This window comes from Balaenoptera ricei, chromosome 12 (genome assembly GCF_028023285.1).
Source record: "Balaenoptera ricei isolate mBalRic1 chromosome 12, mBalRic1.hap2, whole genome shotgun sequence".
Taxonomy (NCBI): Eukaryota; Metazoa; Chordata; class Mammalia; order Artiodactyla; family Balaenopteridae; genus Balaenoptera; species Balaenoptera ricei.
In genome coordinates, this window is record NC_082650.1 from 87,392,975 (window position 1) to 87,412,809 (window position 19,835).

General features: G+C 38.3%; 1 protein-coding gene across 1 annotated transcript in view; it reads left to right on the forward strand.

Moving 5' to 3' along the window:
* Positions 1-13,291: 13,291 nt before the first annotated feature.
* Positions 13,292-19,835, forward strand: part of COL9A1 (collagen type IX alpha 1 chain) — an 83,793-nt gene continuing 77,249 nt past the window's right edge. The window contains exons 1-4 of the mRNA XM_059942112.1: positions 13,292-13,305; positions 13,790-13,863; positions 15,053-15,130; positions 15,266-15,398. Of these exons, the coding sequence (XP_059798095.1) occupies positions 13,292-13,305; positions 13,790-13,863; positions 15,053-15,130; positions 15,266-15,398 (299 nt within the window). The remainder of the gene's footprint in view (positions 13,306-13,789; positions 13,864-15,052; positions 15,131-15,265; positions 15,399-19,835) is intronic.

Consider the following 19,835-nt stretch of genomic DNA (forward strand, 5'->3'; position numbering starts at 1 on the left):
ACTCAATTAGGGCACCAAGTTGGTGACCTGTACAAGGGCAAATTTTATCAGCTCTTGAAGGAGTTCTTAGCTTGGGGTTTATTTATTCATTTTTAAAATTTCTAATATAGACTATATTTCTACTTTTTAAAATGTGGACAAATGATGGAGACAGGGAAATAATTATACTACCCTGTAAGCTTGGGGGTTTATGAAGAAAGGAAAATAATCGTGAAGGATTAGATGCACAGTGAGATGGAAAATGTACTTAAGCTTACTTTGCATGTGTGTGAGTGTGTGTGTGTGTGTGTGGACTCAGAAGCAACAAATTATAGGAAGAACATTGGCTTTGGTGTCAGATAAACCAAACTTAGGTTTGGCGTGCCCTCTGTGTCCCTTAGCAAGTTTTCTAACACCTTTGAGCCTCACTCACCTCCCCTATAAAATGGCAGTGAGTTGTGTAGATTGAAGGGGATGACGTCTTTTTAAAGCATGAAGCAGTTCCTGGCATGGTAGAGGGATCCCTTCTCCCATATCCTCCTTATTTTGCACTTCTAGAAAAAGCCCCGGAAGCCTGGGAGAAGCCCTTGGTCCAGACAGACGGGGATGACACCGGTGGTCCCGATCCTGAACCTCTGTCAGCATCTCTGTACTCCCTGCCCATCTGTCCACTCCTCCTGGTCCATTCTGGACAGACGGCTGCCTGGAATCACTGTGCTAATGCCAGAGCCCTTTCAGCTTGCGGGGGCTCTAAGGTCAGCCCTTAAGGACAAAGACTCTTTATCACCTGCCCATGTGTCAGTTGCCATTGCTATTCCTGGCATCAGTCACGGCTTCGGGGATATTTGAAACGCAGGAATGGCAGGAGGCATGGTTCCCCTGCGGTGGCCCTGCTGTCTCTGGAATGCCTGCCACACCTCTGCTGCTTTGTGGTTAGTCAGTTGGTTGTGAGTTTATGGTCCCACATGGCTTTGGGTGAGAAAAGGAATGTCTTTCAAAAAGCATGAGCTGCTGGAAGAATCTGCCCCAGTTACTCAATGGTCCTTTCTGTACAGTTGTTCTTCAGAGGTTACAGCAGTAAGAATTAAAAGGTGTAATCTTGACTTCAGGGCTAAGTTCCTACACCTGGGCTTTGCTTTCTATTCTGTACATGCCACATCACTGCATTTAAATTTGGGGAAAGAAAATGCTACGTTCTTCGTGACGTGTATTTACAGAGGTTGTGAAACTATGTAGAATATGATCACAACTTGCGCATAGAAAAGGAACTGGAAAAAATACCCTAAAATGGTAACGGTGAGTTGTCTCACTGAGTGATATTTTTCTTTTTCCTTCTCTATGTCTATATTTTCTACTTTTCTATAATGATCACATATTACTTCTAAAATGAAGAAACTGATTATATACAGATATAGATATATATGTATATAGTAAGCAGCAGTTTCATTGTTGTATCTGTTCCAGATTCAGTCAATAGACTTGGGTACCTCCATTGTCACCATGAACTTAGGCAGCTCCCTTCCATCTTCACCAGGAAAACAGGATGGTCACATCTATCTTGTTGGCTTGTTGTGAGATACAAAGGAGATTATGATGATAGATGTTCTTGAAGAACCACACAACATTATGAAAGAGAAGGTTTTATTGATGCTGAACTGAGCTTACAGGGCTTATTAAGGGCAGTTTTGTAGGAGGAAGAAACATAAAAGTGTAGCAAACAGCCAAAGATGTGAGTATGGCAGGGAGGAGGGGGCTTCCGACTGGTTTACTTTGATAGCTGTAGGTGGGTTTTCCAGTAGTTGTACATTGCCTGGGAGTTTTCAGCTTCTAGCACAACCGTACAACCCACACAGGGAAAGTTTTTCTAAGGAGATCTCAATTAGCCACAGCTTGCCCCAGCAGAGTGGGACTGAGTGGGACTGAGTGGTAGAATTATGTTTAGGAGAGTGAGTTACAGTAACAAAAACGTTTGTAGCTGAAATTTATTGAGTTCCAGGCACCATGTTAAACTCTGGTTTAACCCTTAAAATATACCTATAAGGTGGATGCTTTTATTATTCATATCGACACATGAGGAAACTGAGTCACAGGGAGATTAGCAAACTCTTCGGAGTTTCCCAGCTAGAAGTGGGTAGTGCTGAGTTGAACCTAACTAGTTTGGTTTCAGAGCCCATACTCTTAACCTTGGGGATGGCCTGCTTAGTTGTAAGGCTCAGTTTGGTGGTGGTGAGGGGGACAGAATGGATGGCTTACCTCTTGGGGCAGAGTTAAATTTAATTGTGCATTTAATGTCTTTCTCCTTCAAAAGACTTTCAGAACAATCAGAGTGCATTGTATTTGCGCATTTATTCTGATAGCAACCCCCAAATGGAATCAATTATAATACTCCAATATATACATATGGGAATAACCATGAATGGAATATTTGCATAAAATCAAAGTTGTCTACTTAAAGACTGGAAATCAGATTCTAGTCCGATGCCTTAGCTTAGGTTTCAAATTTCAGGATTACACTGCCATCTAGTGCAGACAAAACATTTCCCCAGAGTGCGGAAGCTAGTGAATCCATATAAAATTTCTTGGGATGCAACATTAAACAATGTTTATGTAAGGCTTCTTTCATAAAAGAGAAAGAACAATTCAGAATCAAGGATCTTTCTATATATACTGATAAAGGGTAACATGGAATTCAGGAACGCACTTTCTAGTTTTTGGTTGATAGTTGATAATAGTACAGAAGGGAAGGCTTGGGTTCCTGTACTTCATTTAATTTCAAGTACATTTCTTTAATACATATCCAGTAAGGAAATTAGTACAGTTGGGTTTTTTTTTTTCATGATCATGAAAGTTCCTGTAGGTCTTATGAGTTCAACTGATAATTATTTTAAAAATTTATCCTGCAAACACTTATTAAATGCTACAGTCAATAGCAGCTGTAAAAAGGAGGGGTAGCTTAATGGAGCTGAAACCATTACTTTTACGAGCAGCCTTTCTTGACGAGTAGTACCAGCGGCACCCGGGAGCTTGCTAGAAATGTAAATTCTCAGGCCCACCTGAAATCTTCTGAATCAGAAACTCTGGTGGGTGGAGCCCTTGATGTGTTTTTAACAAGCCATCCAGGTGGTTCTGGTGTAGCTTTGGGAACAACTGTTAGAAAAGATTACAGTATGTAGAAAAACATGCTGAGGTACCAGAATGTGGAGTTTCTTGGAAGTAGAAAAAGAGGCTCAGGACATGTATCAGCTGCTACAAACTGAAGATCCACAAGGCAGCAGATGCAGCAATATGTGTTGGAAGCCCACATATGGTGGAGGAGAATTGATTTTTCTCTTTCTTGGGGAAAGGGAAATTCTCATATTTTAGAGAAAACAAAAGTAACACATTGAAAGGCTTGGGGTAGGGATGGGGTTTATGTTAAATAACACATTGTTGTATTAATGGTCTATGGCAAAGACACATTTATCTGTGAGTGATTTCAGAGAGAAATGGCTGTCATCATGGGGCTCTATTTGCTTGCTATATATGATTAGGCTACAAGTATAGAACCAAAATAAGCAGATTCAAAATAGAGCTTTGATTATGGTGAAATTTCTTTACAGTAAAAACTGAACCCAATGCAAAACTGTGGGAGTCCTAGTTTTAGCAACTCTCTGATTGTTAATCAGCCTCTCAGCCAGATTTCTATGATAAATTTCAGGCCCTTGCTGTGTCTGATTTGTGGTATCCTCACACAACTGACATGTGCCCTTAGGCATTTTGGGTCTTTTATTTTTAAAGACAAGAGAGATGGAAGAAAACTTAAGCCTAGATACTATTAGGAAGCTAGTTTTTAAAGTGCCTCTTCTTTGTTTTACTCTATAATGTAATTAATAATGGGAGTTGTGGCATCTTTAATTAATGATATAAGTTAATGGGAACTTCACAAGAATACTTTCTAAAAAATATAGTCGTGTTAAAAGCAAGGAACTTGTTCTACCACTCATGAGTTTTATGGGGCATCCCAACTATTGTGCCCCATACTGGGAAATAAGAAGAAAGCTACCTCTTGCCATTTCTAGTGCAGCTGTATTCTAACCCAATGTTTTTCAAACCATGGGTTGCAACCCATTTGGTGGTCCTGAAATCAATTTATTGAGTTGATCACATCACTAAAAAATGTAATAGAATAAAACAGAAAATAGAGTGCACCACACTTACATGGGTAAGTACTATTTTCTGAAACTTTTGTTTCAGTTGTATGTATGCATATTTATCAAATCCATTCAATCCATCTTTCCAGAAATGCCAGAACCATCTTTCTGAAGACACATCTGAAAAGTCATTCTTGACCTCAAACTCTTCACTCATTTGCTTAACAGCCAGAATGAAGTCCAAACTCTTTCAAAGATTTTCAAGATCCCTTACTCATCTCCTCCCGCATGGTCCTTCTAACTGTCATTTTAAAAGAATCACCATCTACTCAGTTACTCAAACTTCTACTTCCCCACCGAGTCCTTTTCTAATGTTCCACCCATCAGTCTTACCTCCTCATTCTCATCTTGTCTGAGTTAAAATTTACCATCTCAGATAAGCCTTCTCTGACAGCTCAGTCTAGATCACCCTCTAAACCCACCCTTCCCTTCCTCTAGCACACTTTACCCTTTTTTGTATTTTTTAAAAATAATAGTTCCAACTGAAATTATCCTGTTTCTTCTTATAAACGTATTTAGTATCTGTCTCCCCAGAAGCATGTAAGCTCCATGGGACAGGGACCTCGTCTTGCTCTGCCATATTTATGCACTGAGATCCATTCAGGGCTCATGGTAGAAAAGTCACCATTAAGTATTTACCAAGTGAAAGAGTTCCAGAACTAAACTTATGGTTCCTGAAGTATACTCCTCTACCTTTTTGTCATGGTATCTGTTGTTTCTTCTGCCCCAAATGCACTGTACCTGTTTGTTCTCTTGGTAGGCATCTATTCATCCTTTAAGATTTCACTTCCTTGAGACTTCCTGGTTCAAGATGGTGGTGTAGGGAGATCCTGAGTTCACCTCCTCCATCGGATGCAACAAAGCAACAACTATACATGGAATAGTTTCCTCTAAAAAAGACCTGAAGACTGGATGAACAGAGCCTCCACAATAAGGGATAAAAGGGCAGCATGGAGATGGGTAGGAGGAGCAGAGACACAGTGTCTCACACACACACAAAACCCCACTCCAGGAACAGTGATCCAAAATTGAGAGGTATTTAAGAAAACGTGGAATTTTCCCATAAGGAGTGAGGGCTTTGTGCTCCACATCAGGAACCCCAACCCTTAGGTCCTGTACAGGAGAGATGAAGCCCCCAAATGCCTGGGTTTGAAAAACAATGCGGATTATGTCCAGGAAAACCATAGTACTGTAGGGGAAGAAGAATCCACTCTTAAAGGGCTCCTGCACATACTCAGTCACCCTGGGATCCAGAGCAGAAAACACCAGTTTGAAAACTGCCTGGACCATATGTGAGGGAGACCCACTTGCTAATCTTAAGGCATGAGCTGGAGAGGCAGGGACCTGCTGGGACTCTCCCTGGGACAGACACACAGGTGAGTACCATTTTGTGATCTTCTTCTACCTTACTAATGCCAATGCTGGTGGGAGCCACTTTGTAACTCTCCCTCTAATGTGCTAGTGTTGGGAGGTGTACCCTGCTGAGAGCCCCACCCATCCCCATGCCACAGCTGCATGTCACAACTGAGCTAGATGAGAGCACCCCCCATACCCATGCCACAGTAAGTGGGCATGCCCAGACCACAATGGGGACGCCCCTTGGGCACCCAGCTCTGGTGGCCAGGGGAGACTGTGCTTCTGGGCCCCATGGGACATCTCCTACCCAGGGCCACTCCTTCAAGATTGGGAGAAGTAGCTGATTTGCCTAATACATAAAAACAAGCACAGAGAGTCAGGCAAAATGAAGAGACAGAGGAATAAGTTTTGAATGAAAGAACAAGACAAAACCTCAGAAAAAGATCTTAATAACATGGAGATCAGGAATCCACCTGATAAAGAGTTCTAAGTATTGGTCATAGGGATACTCACTGAACTTGGGAGAAGAATTGATGATCATAGTGAGAATTTCAACAAAGAGACAGAAAATATAAGAAAGTACCAAACAGCAGTTACAGAGCAGAAGAATACAAAAACTGAACTGAAAAAATACACTAGAGGGATTCAACAACAGACTGAATAAAGCAGAAGAATGGACCAGTGAGCTGGAAGACAAAGTAATGGAACTCACTTAGAGCAGCAAAAAGAAAAAAAGAATTTTAAAAAGTAAAGATACCTTAAGGGAACTTTGGGACAACATCAGGCAGAAATAGCATTCACATTTTAGTGGTCCCAAATGGAAAAGAGAAAGAGGGCCATAAAACTTCCTTGAAGAAAAAATGGCTGAAAACCTCCCTAATCTTGGGAAGGAACCAGACATCAAGGCCCCGGAACCCCAGAGATTTCCAAACAAGTTGAACCCACAGAGATCCACACTAAGACACATTATAATGAAAATGATATAAGTTAAAGAAAGAATCTTAAAAGCAGCAAAAGAAAGATACCTTGTTATGTACAAGGGAAACCCCATAAGACTATTATCAGCAGATTTTTCAGCAGAAACTTTGAAGGCCAAAATGGAGTGACATGACATATTCAAAGTGTCCAAAGGAAAAAAAACCTTTAACCAAGAATTCTCTACCTGGCAAGTTATCATTCAGAATTAAAGGAGAGATTAAAAGTTTTCCAGATAAGCAAAAGCTAAAGAAGTTCATCACCACTAAACCAGTCTTACGAAAAATGTTATACATATATATGCACCCAATGTTATGCATATATATGCACCCAACATAGGAACACCAAAATATATAAAATGAAAATTAATGAACCTAAAGGAAGAAATTGAAAGCACTACAATAATACTAGGGGACTTTAACACCCCACTTACATCAATGAATAGAGATCATCTAGACAGAAAATCAATGAGGAAACTTTTGCCTTAAACAACACATTAAATCAGATGGACTTAATAGATATACACAGAACATTCCATCCCAAAGCAGCAGAATACACATTCTTCTCAAGTACACGTGGACCATTTTCCAGGACAGATCACATGTTAGGTCACAAAAGAAGTCTCAATAAATTCAAGAAAATTGATCAAGCATCTCTTCTGACCACTATGGTATAAAACTAGAAATCAATTACAAGAAGAAAACTGGGGGAAAAAATGTGGAGATTAAACATATTATTGAATAACCAATGGGTCATTGAAGAAATCAAAGGAGAAATTAAAAAATACCTAGAGGAAAATGAAAACAGAAATATGACATACCAAAATCTATGGGATGCAGCATAAGTGGTTCTAAGAGGGAAGTTCATAGCAATACAGGCCTATCTCAGGAAACAAGAAAAGATCTCATATAAACAATCTAACCTTACACTTAAAGGATCTAGAAAAAGAACAAATGAAGCCCAAAGTTAGTAGAAGGAAAGAAATAATAAAGATCACAGCAGAAGTAAATGAAATAGAGACTAAAAAGACAGTAGAAAAGGTCAATAAAGCTAAAAGCTGGTTCTTTGAGATGATAAACAAAATTGGCAAACCTTTAGCTAGACAAATTAATAAAAAAGAGAGACTCCTCAAATAAAATCAGAAGTGAAAGATGAGAAGTTACAACTGATACCACAGAAATAGAAAGGAACATAAGAGACTACTGTAAACAGTTATAAGACAACAAATTGGACAATCTAGAAGAAATGGATAAATTCCTAGAAATGTACAATCTGCCAAGATTGCATCATGAAGAAAAAGAAATTGGAATAAACTGATTACTAGTAAGTACATTGAATCGGTAATCAAAAATCTTCCAGTAAACCAAAGTCCAGGACCAAATGTCTTCACTGGTGAAGTCTATCAAACATTCAAAGAAGACTTAATACCTATCCTTCTCAAATTCTTCCAAAAAACTGAAGAGGAGAGAATGCTTCCAAACTCATTTTATGAGGTCAGCATTACCCTGATACCAAAACCAGACAAGGATACCACAAAAAAAGAAAATTACAGGCTAATATCCTTGATGAATATAGATGCACATATTGTCGACAAAATATTAGCAAGTCAAATTCAACAATACACTAAAAGGATCATACATCATGATCAAGTGACATGCAAAGATGGTTCAACATTTGCAACTCAGTCAACATGACATACCATATTAACAAAGTGAGGGATAAAAATCATACTATCATCTCAGTAGATGCAGAAAAAACATTTGTCAAAATCCGACATCCATTTATGATAAAAGCTCTAAACAAAGTGGGTATGGAGGGGAAAAAAGTGGGTATAGAGGGAACATACCTCAACATATAATAAAGGCTATATATTACAAACCCACAGCTAACATGCTCAATGGTGAAAGCTGAAAGCTTTTCCACTAAGATCAAGAACAAGACAAGGATGCATACTCTTGCCACTTTTATTTAACATAGTATCAGAAGCCTTATTTAGGCAAACAAAAAAGCATCCTAACTGGAAAGAAAGAACTAAAACCATCACTATTTGCAGATGACATGATACTATATATAGAAAATCTTAAATACTGCACTGAAAAACTGTTAGAACTAATAAATGAAGTCAGTAAAGTTGCAGGACACAAAATCAATATACAGAAATCTGTGGAGTTTCTATACACTAATAACAAGGTATCAGAAAAAGAAATCAAGAAAGCAATTCCATTTACAGTTCAATCAAAAACAAACAAACAAAAAATACCTAGGGAGAAATTTAACCAAGGAGGTGAAAGACCTATACACTGAAAACTATAGGACTCTGATGAAAGAAATTGAAGAAGATACAAATAAATGGAAATATATTTCATGCCCATGAATTGGAAGAATTAATATTGTGAAAATATCCATACTACCCAAAGCAATCTACAAAGTCAATGCAATCCCCAGTAAGATTCCAATGGCATTTTTCACAGGACTAGAACAAATAATTATAAAATTTGTACGGAGCCACAAAAGATCCCCAAAAGCCAAAGCAATCTTGAGAATAAGAATAAAATTGGCGTTATCATGCTCCTTGATTTTAGATTTTACTACACAGCTATAGTAATCAAAGAGTATGATATTGGCATTAAATATATGGACACATATATGTACAGTTAATTTATGACAGAGGATCCAAGGACATAAAATGGAGAAAGGACAGTCTCTTAAATAAATGGTGTTGAGAAAACTGGGCAACAACATGCAAAGAATGAAACTGGACCCCTGTCTTACACCACACACAAAAATTACCTCAAAATGGATTAAAGATTTGAATGTAAGACCTGAAACCATAAAATTCCGAGAAGAAGACACAGGTGGTAAGCTCCTTGACATCAGACTTAGTGTTGTTTTTGTGGATCTGACTCCAAAAGCAAGGGAAACAGAAGCAAAAGTAAACAAATGGGACTCTGTCAAACAAAAAAGCTTCTGCACAGTGAAGGAATCCATCATCAAAATTAAAAGGTAACTTACTGAATGGAAGAAGATATTTGCAAATCAAATATCTGATAAGGGCTTAATATACAAAATATATCAGGATCTCATAGAACTCAACAATAAAAACCCAAACAACCTGATTAAAAAATAGGCAGAGGATCTGAAGAGACGTTTTTCAAAGAATACATACAAATGGCCAACAGACACATGAACAGATATCCAGCATCACTAATTATTAGGGAGATGCATATCAAAACCACAGTGAAATATCACCTCGCACCTGTTAGAACGGCTGTTCTCAAGAACAAGAAGTAACAAGTGTTGACAAGGATGTGGAGAAACGGGAACCCTCTAATACTGTTGGTGGGACTATAAATTGGTGGAGCCACTAATTCAAAAATATATATGTACCCTTATGTTTGTTGCAGCATTATTTACAATAGTCAAGATATGAAAATAACCCATGTCCATCAATGGATGGATGGATAAAGAAGATGTGATATATATATTCCATTGTATATATATATATATATATATATATATATATATATATATATATATATACACACACACACACACACACACAGAGAAGGAAAAAGACAAATACTGTACAGTTTCACTCATATGTGGAATCTAAAACAAACAAAGAAACAAACAAATGAACAAAGAAAACAGAACAAAAACGAACTCGTAGATACAGAGACCAAATTAGTGGTTACCAAAGGGGTAGGGGGTTCGGGGGTCAGCCAAATGGGTGAAGGATCAATTGTGTGGTGACGGATGGTAACTAGACCTTCAGTGTTGATCATTTTGTAGTGTATACAGATGCCAAATTATAAAGCTGTGCACCTGAAACTTCTATAATGTTACATGCCAATTTTACTTCAATTAAAAAAAAAAAAAGGTTTTTTAAATGAAAAATTTCCCAGTGCTCCTGGACTGAGTTCATACTTGTTTTCAGTGATGCTGCAGCCTCTTTCACTCGCTGTTTTGCAGTCATTATTGTATTGGATTCCCCACTGGGGCATGAGCTTCCTTAGGGCAAGGTTGTGTTCATTCATGCTTTTTGTCTCTTCAACTCCTAGCCCTTGGTATCAGTGGCATATACTTGGGGTACATAGTGATTCAAGAAATGTTTGTTGAATGACTGAGTAAACTGAGTAAAAGAAAGCAGATGATCAAGGCAGATGATTATTTGTGATGATGTTCCCTGATTTAAACTGTAAATAAATAAAATTCTGGGTTTATAGAAAGGAAAATATTAGTGTATATGTATGTTGTGTAGAGGACAGTGTGTCGAGGGGGAGGGAGTAAAGAAGGGTAAAAACACAGTTAGTCTGAATCAAATACTTTTATTTACAAAATGGATCATTTAAAATATCAAGCTGTCAATGCATTGACAGTCTGATATGATTGACCAGATTTCATTTCCACATGGTTTTTCAGGATCAGAACTGTTAAGTAAGGTGAGGGAACAGAGTTAATGATAAAAAATCTTGTGTGCCTATGATTTTAGGATGCAGCCTGACCCAGACAGGAATAGCTTGGGGTTTGCACTGTTCCCTGTGAGATTCTAATGTCATATTAGGAAATATGATTAAGAGAAAATGGAGGTGGGAGGAGGAGAAAACCTGTCCTAAATATGTGTGTGAGATAAAAATATCTTGTTTTCTTTGGATTTACATTCTTCCTTAATAGAGTTCTTGCTTGCTCTTCACCACCTTAAATAAAACTGCCAAGCTAGAAAGAAGCCAAACTATTTATAAACAAACCCATTTTCTTCTCTATTCTTTTATCTTTTATTAAAGTCTCCCCCTCACTTGTCTTCAGATCCTAGCTGTAGAGGATTCTTCAAAGTGAGAGGGAGGGAAGGCAAAAGCAGAGGTGAGATCTCTAAAACACTTAACAAAAGGATTTCTCGACCACTTAATTCCATAGGGAAATCTGCCTCTTCTTTCCCAGAGTATTAATATTAGAGGATCTGTACTGCAAATAGAGAACTTCAGTGGAGAGGGTCCCTTTGGAAAAGGTCCTTTTCCCTGTGGAGCTAGGGCTGGCTTACCCTGTGTGATTTCAGGTTGTCAGGAGGTCCCCAGCTGCACAATTTCTCCTCTGATGTACTACCAGTAGAGAGGGGCAGTTCTTTGGGCTAATAAACTGCTCCATTTATGTAAGCTAAGCCCTGGCTGACTTATAAGAATAAGCTAAGACCCTCTGTAATTCTGTGACTCTGCCAAAATTGCTGCCCTAGGAAACTGCAACTTTGATAGATGGAAGAAGAATGACAGGGCCGTGTGGAAAGCCGCAGACAACGTGAGGAAATGGATGTCCCAACGCCGGGGGGAGACAGGAGTCCAACAGATAGGTCATGAACAGAAAAGCGATGGGGGGCAAATGGACAGTGGAGTCTCAACTTGTCAGGCCAAACCCTCCAGCGAGCTGAGAGAGGCAGAAGAGGAAAGGATTTTTTTTTTTTCTGGGGTGGGGGGAGCACCAAACAAAACGTAAGAAGCAACACTGCTTATTTTGCAGTGATATAGAAAGTTTAATTAATTTAAAAATTAAAGAAACGTCAAGGAAGCAAAACAACTTCATGCTAGATACCGTGGACTTATTAGGATCATTGGATCCTCCGACCCTGAAAGTCCTTGATTTTGGGCTGGACCATCCTGAGTGGGTGGCATGGGAGCTTGCTCTCAAGCTGCTCAGGTTCTGGGAGAGGGTGGGTATGTGTGACATGGGGCTGATACAGATCTCTTTCTCCAGGTCTCTGCTCCTTGTAACTGGAACTCAACTTGTTTTTAGAGCATAATATGCTGCTGATTTCCAAAGATATTCTGCTCAGCTCCGGTGCTGTAACTATAGAGTTTAAGAAGAAATAAGACCTGGGCTTGATGTTACATTTTATCAAGATTTCCAGCCATCAAGTACAGAGAGCTTGCGTGTATTGAGTAAATTAGCTGTGCAACTTTGAAGTTACAAGTTACTTCATTTTCTGGGCCCCAGTTGTCTCATTTCTAGAATAGAGATAATTTTAGTCTTACCTTACAGTGAAATGAGAATTAAATGTTATCAGGCGTCAAGTACTTTCAATAGAGGGGCACACATGGTGAAGTGTTAGCTACAATGGCAATGATTATGGGGAATAAGGATGGTTTTCCAAAGCCAGGTGTGAGGCTCTGCTATTTTGTTTGACTCTTTAACAATTGTTTGGGGTAACTATGTTCAACTTATATTGCAGTTAAGGCAACTAAGTTACAGACAGATTAACTACTTTGCCTGAGGACAACAGCTGAAGAGCTTCAGAACAAACCGGGATTCAAACCTAGGTTGGCTGGGCACCAGGGCCCCTGTGAATTCCCACATCCCTGCCTTCCAGAGAGCCCCTTTTTACCCCAGTCCTCCAAAAGCTTGCAGTGTGTTCCTAGAGCAGTTCTCAAAGCTTCCACTGTATTCCTATAGCAGCTTGCCTGGATTTTTCTGGTGAATTTCTCCACATCCTGATTTTTTTTTTTTTCTTTTCAGCAAACGTTCCCTTGCTAGTCCCTCCTTCAGTGTAACCTTGTTAGCTTTGTGGACACACCCCTGGCTAGGCCTGGCCTTACAGGGTGGCCTCTTCCCACCCCTTCCCTCTGCTTTGGCTTAAAGTGTCACCAGATGCCTCTGGTTCACTCCCTTTGCTTTAAGCCCTCACAGGGGCAGGAGGGACCAAGGCTGGCCTGGGGTGGCACTGAAGGGGTCCTGGGGGAGCACTGACTCCCCACAACCCCTTCTTCATTGGGACTGTTGGCAACAAAGGAAAAGCAGTTGGGAAAATGAAGAACTTTTGGTAAGACCTTGATGCAGAAAAGAGTGGTGGGGAGACTGGGCTGGGGACCCTTGGAACCCAAGGTCTGTGTTTTTGCAGTGGTGGTAGGAGGGGAGGAGGGGAGGGGAGAGGGGAGAGCAGAGAGACAGAGAGATAGATGACAGAGTGAGACAGAAAAGAGCAAAAATGAGAGACAGGAGAGAGACAGAGAAAGAGGGAGAAAGAGACAGCCACCCAAATGGAGATGCAGAAAAAGGAAGATAAACGAAAACAGAGACAAGGATATGGATGTAGAAATAGTGAGACAGGTAGGTATGGAGAAAGTGAGACAGAAATGTGAGAACTCATTAAATCTCTTAATTGGATTTAATAAAGAAAATGGAAAAAGTAAACTAGACTGAGGGCCGGTCACCTGCATTCATCAGGTGTGCCATATTTTAAATAGTGAAGTAGTCCCCACGTGGAGGGACTCCTGTTTGAGTCATTTTTCTTCTCTCCTCTTCAGGAAAATCCCAGCTCTCTTCTTTGTATGCAGCTTTGTGGGACCTTGGGCATCCGCAACTGTCAAGCGTCGCCCAAGTAAGGACCACAGTTTCTAGATTTCAAAATGTTCCTCGTTCTGGAAAGGATCAAGCAGGGCTGTGGCTGAGTGAGGCATCCAGGGCCCTTCACACCCTCCTTCTTCACCCCTGCCTTGGCCGTGGGTGTGCTCTATAGCTTGTTTTCCGTGCTCAGTGTTGCATATGGAAAAGTCCTGGCTGTGATTGCAGCTGGGCAGGAAATCTAATCTGTGTGCTCCAGTGCCTTGCCCAGCGCCTACCTGGCTCAGATGGTGATTGGTAATGATGGATGGATAGATGGATGGCAGCCAATAATCTGGGGTCAGGGAACATATAAAGAGTACGTTTGACGGACTGAAATGGCCAGGCCAAAGCTGTGTAACTGGAAAATGCTTTTTCTGAAGTCTAGGACGTGTCTGTCACCAGGTGAGGCTCAGCAGGGCACCGGGGTTGGAGAGTTACAAGCCTTCTGTGTTGTTGAAAAGACTGTCCCCGCCACTACAACCTTTCACTTGTGTAAGGAGCACCCAATTTCATTCTAGGATTTCTCATCCTTCTTGTGATTGAGGGTTTAATTCTCACAATTCTTTTCTTCTTGTTACTCTTCCTTATTCTAAGATGCTGGTAATAGTCTAGTTGGGATGCTTATTTGATCTCTTAGAATAAATTTATGAAATTAAGTGCATCCTCTATATTTTGTTTAGGGTTAATGAATCCTAAGACATCATCATCTCCTTTCTCAACTTGACAAAGATTCTTAAGAACTTCACTTTTCAGAAGTCCCATTGAACTGGCTCTGAATTCTCTTAGGATTTCTAAAATTTGTGGTGTTAAAGGAATATCTTCTAGCCCAAACCACCAGAAGTTTTCCAAACAGTTTTCTGACACTGTGCCATTCAGAACATCATGCAACTCTGGTTCCAAAAAGAACAAATTCTGAACTTCCCCAAAGGGAACATTTTCCCAACACAAATTATTAAAGCAACTTTGTGCCTTGCCTCACTTCCAGGATGGGTTGAAGATGAATAAATTATAATCATAGAGTCATAGAGTTAAAGCCAAATACACTACTTGTAAGCAAATACAGCATAGTTTAGTATGTTTAGTATAACTTTGTACTTTAAACCGTTGCTCAGCTCATTATTATTGATATATCCCCGTGATCCCTGTAGGGGTTGAGGTAGGATGACATGTTATCTCTTTTGCAGGGTTCCCTGTTAATTCAAATTCTAATGGTGAAAATGAACTCTGTCCAAAGATCAGGATTGGACAAGATGATTTACCAGGTGAGTATCAGTGTATCCTATTGGCAATGCATGTTTTCTATAAACCTACCTGATACATCTTTTATTTGGGAAGGTAGTGGAAAGGAATGAAACCAATCTAATTTTAGACTTTTATTTTGTGTTATCTTTCTGTAGGGTTTGACTTGATTTCTCAGTTCCAGATAGACAAAGCAGCATCCAGAAGAGCTATCCAGAGGGTAGTGGGATCAACTGCATTACAAGTAGCTTACAAACTGGGAGATCAGGTAGACTTCAGGATTCCAACCAGGTAATGTAAAAAAAAATACTTGATCTAATTATATGCCTAAGCGCAACTTAAAAAATGAAAATCTAATCAGTGTTGAGAGTCTTCTCCTGCTCAGTGTTTCTTGGATCATGATTTTATTTAAAGATGAAGGAATTTATTTACCTACCAACCTTTAGTACCTGAATATGTGAATGCTCTTCATGTTTTCAGTGTGTAATTTACTTTCCATTCCAGGAAAAAAGGATCACTGAGACTATTATACATTGATTCAGGACATGTTCTTATTACTTTGCTCTCTGTTTTTCTAAAATGTGTCTGGTTTTGCCTGAAAGGACCCTCTGTGAAAAGTGCCAGAGGTTAAGCATAAATTTTTTTTAACATCTTTATTGGAGTATAATTGCTTTAGAATGGTGTGTTAGTTTCTGCTTTAAAACAAAGTGAATCAGCTATACGTATACATATACATATATCCCCATATCTCCTCGCTCTTGCAGCTCCCCATAAATTTAACTAGAAACCGCTAAGTGGATAGAAGGCTCACGATGGCGCTGTTCAAGCATCCTGGTGCTGAAATAGATCCACACATCTAGTGCTTGGCTCCTGGCAGGGACCAAACAAAAGCAAAACTAGAATAATGATAACAGAAACAATGGTAGAGATAATACTTTAAAAATCCTGCATCTCCTTCTCTGGAACTAAGCCTTTTCTTCTTTAAATTATTATAACTGAGGTGGTTTAGTGCATGTGTAAGTTTTGAATCATGCCACTGCTAGGAATGAGCTTCAGGGTTTTCAGTTTTATATCGCCTAAAAACCTTAAATGTGATGATGATGATGATGATTGAATGTTTTAGGGCACTGTAAAAAATGTAATTAAGATTCCTTTGGTATATGAATGAGAAAATTAGGGCTTTGATAGAAATTAAGATGTAAAGGTAAATAATGATTTATAAGAGCAGTAAAAGGATATCATGAAATTCTAAATGTTTATAGTAATGAAAATGTTGTTAAAATTAGAATATTCTGATATAGTGCCAGATTGCAGATAGAAATTCATGTTTTGAACATACTATATTTTATAAAACAAAATAGTGTACTGTATAAGCTCTTTTTATAGATTTACTAATTAACATCTTCACTACAATTTTGTGGTGGGGACATTATTATCCACATTTCATGGAGGAGAAAACTGAGGCCAGAAAGTTTGTTACCTGCATAAGGCCACAGGGTTAGGAGGTGCTGGGAGGATTGAAACCCAGGCAGAATCATTTCCGAAGCTGTGCTTCTAACCACTATCCCATACTGACCCTGGAAACCAGTCACATTTGGAAAGATTAAAGGCATGATAGCAGCCATTGACTTTTTTCTTATATTTTCTTTTCATGTGCTAGATGTGTTCTTAAATAAGCTTTAGAATACTTTGGTTTTTCTTTCTTCAGTAAAATAATTACACATGACACAAGACCCTCAAGCTTGACCTTTCTTCTCTATAATTTAAGGTACAATCTGGACTGTCATTAACTCTAAGTTCAGAGGTTGATAAACTTGAGGCCATGAAGTCTTCCTACCTCCTGCTCATCTTCGTTGTTGTTTTTCTCTAAGTGCCTAGAGTGATCACGAAATAGTTTTCACAGGTAAAAATGTCACAGGACATTTTTACCAATGTCCCGTATTTTCTGTCTCCTTGACTCCTTGCTCCCACCAAGACTAAAGGCTCTTGTTTTACTGGCAAGGCTTATTAAGATATGAAGAAAGAAGGAGGAAGGAATAGAAGAAGAGAGTAGCAGAAAGAAATAAAAAAGGAAGGAGGAGAGCCAGAGGGCTGAGATAGGTGGAGTCCCTTGGGCAAGCTGCTTAGACTGTCTTTGATTCTGTTCCCTCAGTTTAAAATTAGGAATAATAATAATGATGCCATTGGTTTGCCATGAAGAGAAAATGTTAATACATGGAGATGACGAATAGAGCCTGGTACATGGGTATTTGTGAAATGTTTATTGTAAGTGGTGGAGAGCACTAGAAGAGAGAAGTGTAGATGGGGGTGTTTTCACCTTAGTGGATTCTTTCTTTTCGAGCTGCCCTCCAAGTCCTATTCACTCAAGAAAGGCAGGGACCAGAACTGCTCTCAAACCATGCATGCAGTAGACTGTCTTGGTTTTTAAGGGAATCTGTGCAGGAGAATATAGGCTCCGAAGGAGTGAAAGAAACTATTAGCAGGATCTTTCTGGGAGGGAGAGTATGGCATATGGAGCTAATGTGATAGAGTCACGATTCATCCTTATTTATGTTTTCAATTTTTAAAAAATATTAGGAGCCACATAATTTTGGTGCTTTATATTCTTTTTTTTAGGCATAAGAGTGCCACAATCTCAACTTGTACTTCAAATATATTGTGTCTGTTTGCAGTAACAATCCTTAGCTTTTCTTTGGGTTAAGGTCATAAACAAATGTTCCAAGGTTCAAAGATTTCTTATCTTTTATTCAAACCCTATGGTTCTCCTTTTAAGGTATTCTGTACAGATTGTAACATAATGAAATAAATCATTTATAGATTCAGCTTCTTTTAAATTATGTATCCTGTCAAGTTTACTTATCGATGTGTAGAGCATAGTTGCCAGAAAAGAATCTCAGTTGTTCAAAAAAGAAAATGGGACTGACTGTTCTATAAACTTATGAGGACTTTTAAATGGCCTTAGGTGTACACAAATAAACAGACACACATATATATTTTATTAATTTGAACACTAAAAGGAATTTTCTCTTCTCACCATGTTTTTCCTCTTACCATTCTCCTCTTCCCTCTTACTGCATTAGCCTAGTTCGAAAGATTAATAGCATGATAATCCTGATGACATTTGTATAGACACACAAACACATATTATACTCATATATATGGAGAAAGAGAGATGGGTGCTCTTGGCTTCCCCACATGTTTATCATGAATTATTCTTCCAGCAACCTCAACCACCTACCATTTTAAAAAAGTTTTTGGCATTACATGACCAAGTCAGAAGTAAATGAAGACGTTTTGTCATATCCTACCTTCAACATAATCACTTTGTTCACTTAGCAGGAGAGATTGGATGAAGCACAAATTGGGAGAGATCCCTCTGTTAACCTCATAATGTCTTTGCAAAGGAGTCATGAGAAGTTACTGTGACTTCTAGGATCAAAACACCTAGACTTGTTTTTCCTAGAGACTGATGAAATTCTGCAGCCTTGCTCAGTACATCTTTAAACAAATATATAGGTGACACAGATAAGTTTTTTATTTTTTAAATTTTTTTATTATTATTATTTTTTACACAGATAGGTTTTTAAAAGCCTAGAAAATTAATGCTTTAAGGAAGAGAAGATAAAATATTAGGATTATCTTCCTTCTTGGAAAAACTCACACCTCAACAATAACTATCTTGGGCTCCCCCTAAAACTCTTTAAGTATCTAGTTAAATTCAGGTCATTGATTGGAAAGAATAATCAAAAAATTTATAATTTAAATGGACACTTGCCAAATTTCACCATTGAATAAAACTTTTAAGTTATCTCCTAGCTCCAAATTAATCAAGGTTGGTTAAATGAGATGTATAAACTTCCATAAGGTTTTACAATTACACAGTAGGCAATATCTTTTTTTTCACTGTTTAAAATTACTATTTTGTTGAACATTTACATTATTTCCAATTTTTTTTATTACAAATGATGCAATACATGTTTTGTAAATAAAGCTGTTTCACCATTTTGTGATTACTTTCTTAAGTTTCCAAAATGAAAAGTATTGGATCAAAGGGCATGAATATTTTAAGGATTGTGTATGGATCTAGTATTATCAATACTAACATATCAATATTAATTTAAAGTAGGCAACGTCTTATACTGTCATTAGTGAACCTTAGTTTCTTCTTTAGAAGAACTTCTGGAATAGGTGTAATCTGAGAAATCTAAAGTCAAAGGAAATATGACAAACAGAATCTATATTAAAAACAAATATCAAAATAGATATGCTCGACATCCTTTTTCTGGGAAAATAGGATAGTAAATAGTTCTTGCATATGTTCTTTTCTTCTTTAGTTCCAAACTGAATCTTCTAAAATGTACATATTTAAACCTCCTGTACACTTGACAGACATAAAATATATTTAGTAAATTGAAAGCTTTGCAATAAGAATAATAAACATCACCAGCAATCAGTTAAAAATATGAACTGAAAATTGAATTCACCCAGTGTTATAAATAAGAACTAAAGTCATATTAGAAAATAATGACTAAAGAAGTACTTGGATGATAAAAGAATACTCAGATGAAGCTTTCACATTTTTGTTATTTTTATAAAACTAACAAAGCAACGACATTTGTTGACATAGTTGACAGCTAACTATGACAGCTAAACATTTGGGGCTGAGGAAATTTTTGGTTTAGAACTTTTCGACCCCAACAATATATTTTAATGTAACAGGCACAGTGC